We start from the raw sequence: 3643 nt of genomic DNA, 5'->3' as shown, positions 1-3643 counted from the left end.
GGCAGGCTTCTTGCTAACTGTTCTTATAGCTTAAATTAATCCATTTCCATAAATCTATACCTTGCCACGTGGCTCGGCTCATGGCTTACCAGCATCTTCACATGCGGCTTGTCATGGTGGCAGCTGGCAGTGTCTCTTTCTGCCTTCCTGTTTTTTCTTTTCTCCTCTCTGTTAGTCCCACCTATACTTCCTGCCTAGCCATTGAATCAGTCGATGTTTTATTTATTTACCAATCAGAACAACACATTTGCCATACAGAACATCCCACAGAAGACGGTGGTGGCACACGCCTTTAATCCCTGCACTTGGGAGGCAGAGGCAGGCAGATCTTTGTGAGTTCGAGGCCAGCCTGGTCTGCAGAGCGAGATCCAGGACAGGCACAAAACTACACAGAGAAACCCTGTCTCAGAAAAAAAGTAATAATAACCAACCAAACAAAACTGGACAAAAAGCCAGAAAGAGGTGCATGCCTATAATCCCAGCATGGAGAAGTGGTTAAGACCATAAGATCCTGAGGCCCGCTGGCCACTGAGCCAATCAGGAAGCCACAAGTTCAGTGAGAGACCCTGTCTAAAACATAACTAATAAACAAGATGGGGGCCGGGCGGTGGTGGCGCACGCCTTTAATCCCAGAACTCGGGAGGCAGAGGCAGGCGGATCTCTGTGAGTTCGAGGCCAGCCTGGGCTACCAAGTGAGTTCCAGGAAAGGCGCAAAGCTACACAGAGAAACCCTGTCTGGAAAAACCAAAAAAAAAAAAAAAAAAAAAAAACCAAGATGGAAGGTCAGGGAGGTGACTGTCAGGTAAAAATGCTTCAATCCCTGGAACCCATACAAAGATGGACAGAGAGAACTGACCCCATAAAGTTGTCCTCTGACCTCCACACAACCACACATCACACACACACACACACACACACCAAACAATAACAATAATTTTTAATTTAAAAACAAAATAGCCGCTTTGCAGATGCCGCTGTCCCCTGTCGCCACTTGCTGCAGCCACCACGGTCAACCCCACCGTGTTCTTCCACATCATGGCCGACGGCGAGCCCTTGGGCCGAGTCTCCTTCGAGTCATTTGCAGACAAAGTTCCAAAGACAGCAGAAAACTTCCGGGCCCTGAGCACTGGAGAGAAAGGATTTGGATACAAGGGTTCCTCCTTTCACAGGATTATCCCAGGATTCATGTGCCAGGGTGGTGACTTCACACGCCATAATGGCACTGGCGGCAGATCCATCTACGGAGAGAAATTTGAGGATGAGAACTTCGTCCTGAAGCATACAGGTCCTGGCATCTTGTCCATGGCAAATGCTGGACCAAACACAAATGGTTCCCAGTGTTTCATCTGCACAGCCAAGACTGAGTGGCTGGATGGCAAACATGTGATCCTCGGGAAGGTGAAAGAAGGCATGGACATTGTGGAAGCCATGGAGTGCTTTGGGTCCAGGAATGGCAAGACCAGCAAGAAGATCACCATTTCCGACTGTGGACAACTCTCATTCTTTCGACTTGCGGGCTTCTTACTCCCAGACCTTTCCTTCTGCAGCTCAGGAGACCACCCCACCCCATCTGCTCGCAGTACCCTGTAATCTCTGCTCTCACTGAAGTTCTCTGGGTTCCATATTCTCCTCATTCCCCTCCAAATCTAGCTGGATTGCAGAGTTAAGTTTATGATTCTGAATAAAAACTAAGTAAGAACCGTTAATATATATATATATATGGAGCGAGAAAGATGACTCAGTGGTAAAGGATCACTGACTACTTTTCCAGAGGACCCGGGTTCAATTCCCAGCATCCATGTAGCAGTTTATAACTGTCTGTAACTCCAGGATCTGACATCCACACACACATACATGTAAGCAAAACACCAATGCTAATAAAATAAAAAATAAATAAATAAATTTTAAAAAATAAAAATAAAAAATATGGTGGACAGCAATAGAGAAAGACTGCCCCCCCCCCCAACATCAGTTTCTGGCCTCCATATACGAACACACACACACAGGCACCCACACTCACATACGGCATACACACAGAGGCACCCACACTCACATACGGCATACACACGCAGAGGCACCCACACTCACACACGGCATACACACGCAGAGGCACCCACACTCACATACGGCATACACACAGAGGCACCCACACTCACATACGGCATACACACACAGGCACCCACACTCACATACGGCATACACACACAGGCACCCACACTCACACACGGCATACACACAGAGGCACCCACACTCACATACAGCATACACACAGAGGCACCCACACTCACATACAGCATACACACAGAGGCACCCACACTCACATACGAACACACACACAGGCACCCACACTCACACACGGCATACACACACAGGCACCCACACTCACATACGAACACACACACAGAGGCACACACACTCACATACGAACACACACACAGAGGCACCCACACTCACACACGGCATACACACACAGGCACCCACACTCACATATGAACACACACACAGGCACCCACACTCACACACGGCATACACACACAGGCACCCACACTCACACACGGCATACACACACAGGCACCCACACTCACACACGGCATACACACACAGGCACCCACACTCACATACGGCACACACACAGAGGCACCCACACTCACACACGGCATACACACAGAGGCACCCACACTCACACACGGCACACACACAGAGGCACCCACACTCACATACGGCATACACACAGAGGCACCCACACTCACATACGAACACACACACAGAGGCACCCACACTCACATACGAACACACACACAGGCACCCACACTCACATACGAACACACACACAGAGGCACCCACACTCACATATGAACACACACACAGAGGCACCCACACTCACACACGGCATACACACACAGGCACCCACACTCACACACGGCATACACACAGAGGCACCCACACTCACATACAGCATACACACAGAGGCACCCACACTCACATACGGCACACACACAGAGGCACCCACACTCACACACGGCATACACACAGAGGCACCCACACTCACATACAGCATACACACAGAGGCACCCACACTCACATACGGCATACACACAGAGGCACCCACACTCACATACGAACACACACACAGAGGCACCCACACTCACATACGAACACACACACAGGCACCCACACTCACATACGGCACACACACACACAGGCACCCACACTCACATACGGCATACACACAGAGGCACCCACACTCACATACGGCATATACACACAGGCACACATACATATGTAATAAAATAAATACTTTTGAAAAGATAGGCATTGTTTTTTGAGCCAGGTTCCCATGTAGGCTGGCCTTGAACTCACTATGTAGCTGAGGATGACCTTGTGCTCATGATCCGCCTTGCTGTGAGGAAGCCTAAATCAGACCACCCAGAAGGAGACAGGTGAGCAAGACAGAGGTCCAGGACTCAGCATCCGTCCTTGCCGATTCTGCCCAGCCATCCTGCCCAACCATCCTGCCCGCAACATGAAACTGTGAAGCAGAGCAGCTGGAGAGACCTTTCTGTATCCCTCACATCAGCATCCACCAGCACAGCTTCCTTTAAGTCACTGGATTTGGGGAGACATGTGATGCAGCAATCTATAA

General features: G+C 49.8%; 1 protein-coding gene across 1 annotated transcript; it reads left to right on the top strand.

Moving 5' to 3' along the window:
• Window positions 1-775: 775 nt before the first annotated feature.
• Window positions 776-1590, top strand: LOC114702196 (peptidyl-prolyl cis-trans isomerase A-like). Its single transcript, XM_037201190.1, has 2 exons — window positions 776-802; window positions 958-1590. The coding sequence occupies exons 1-2, from the start codon at window positions 776-778 to the stop codon at window positions 1588-1590; spliced, it is 660 nt and encodes a 219-aa protein (XP_037057085.1).
• The last annotated feature ends 2053 nt before the right edge of the window (window positions 1591-3643 follow it).

This window comes from Peromyscus leucopus, chromosome 8b (genome assembly GCF_004664715.2).
Source record: "Peromyscus leucopus breed LL Stock chromosome 8b, UCI_PerLeu_2.1, whole genome shotgun sequence".
In the NCBI taxonomy this organism is placed as follows: Eukaryota; Metazoa; Chordata; class Mammalia; order Rodentia; family Cricetidae; genus Peromyscus; species Peromyscus leucopus.
The sequence above is the reverse complement of the archived record's forward strand: the minus strand, read 5'-3'. Positions and strand labels throughout refer to the sequence as shown.

What these genes read in the sequence shown, in the direction of transcription:
- LOC114702196 (XM_037201190.1), top strand. Translation starts at nt 776, where the DNA reads ATGGAAGGTCAGGGAGGTGACTGTCAG. An exon ending in GTCAGGGAGGTGACTGTCAG is followed by an intron (nt 803 to 957) that starts GTAAAAATGCTT and finishes AAAACAAAATAG; the next exon opens with CCGCTTTGCAGATGCCGCTG.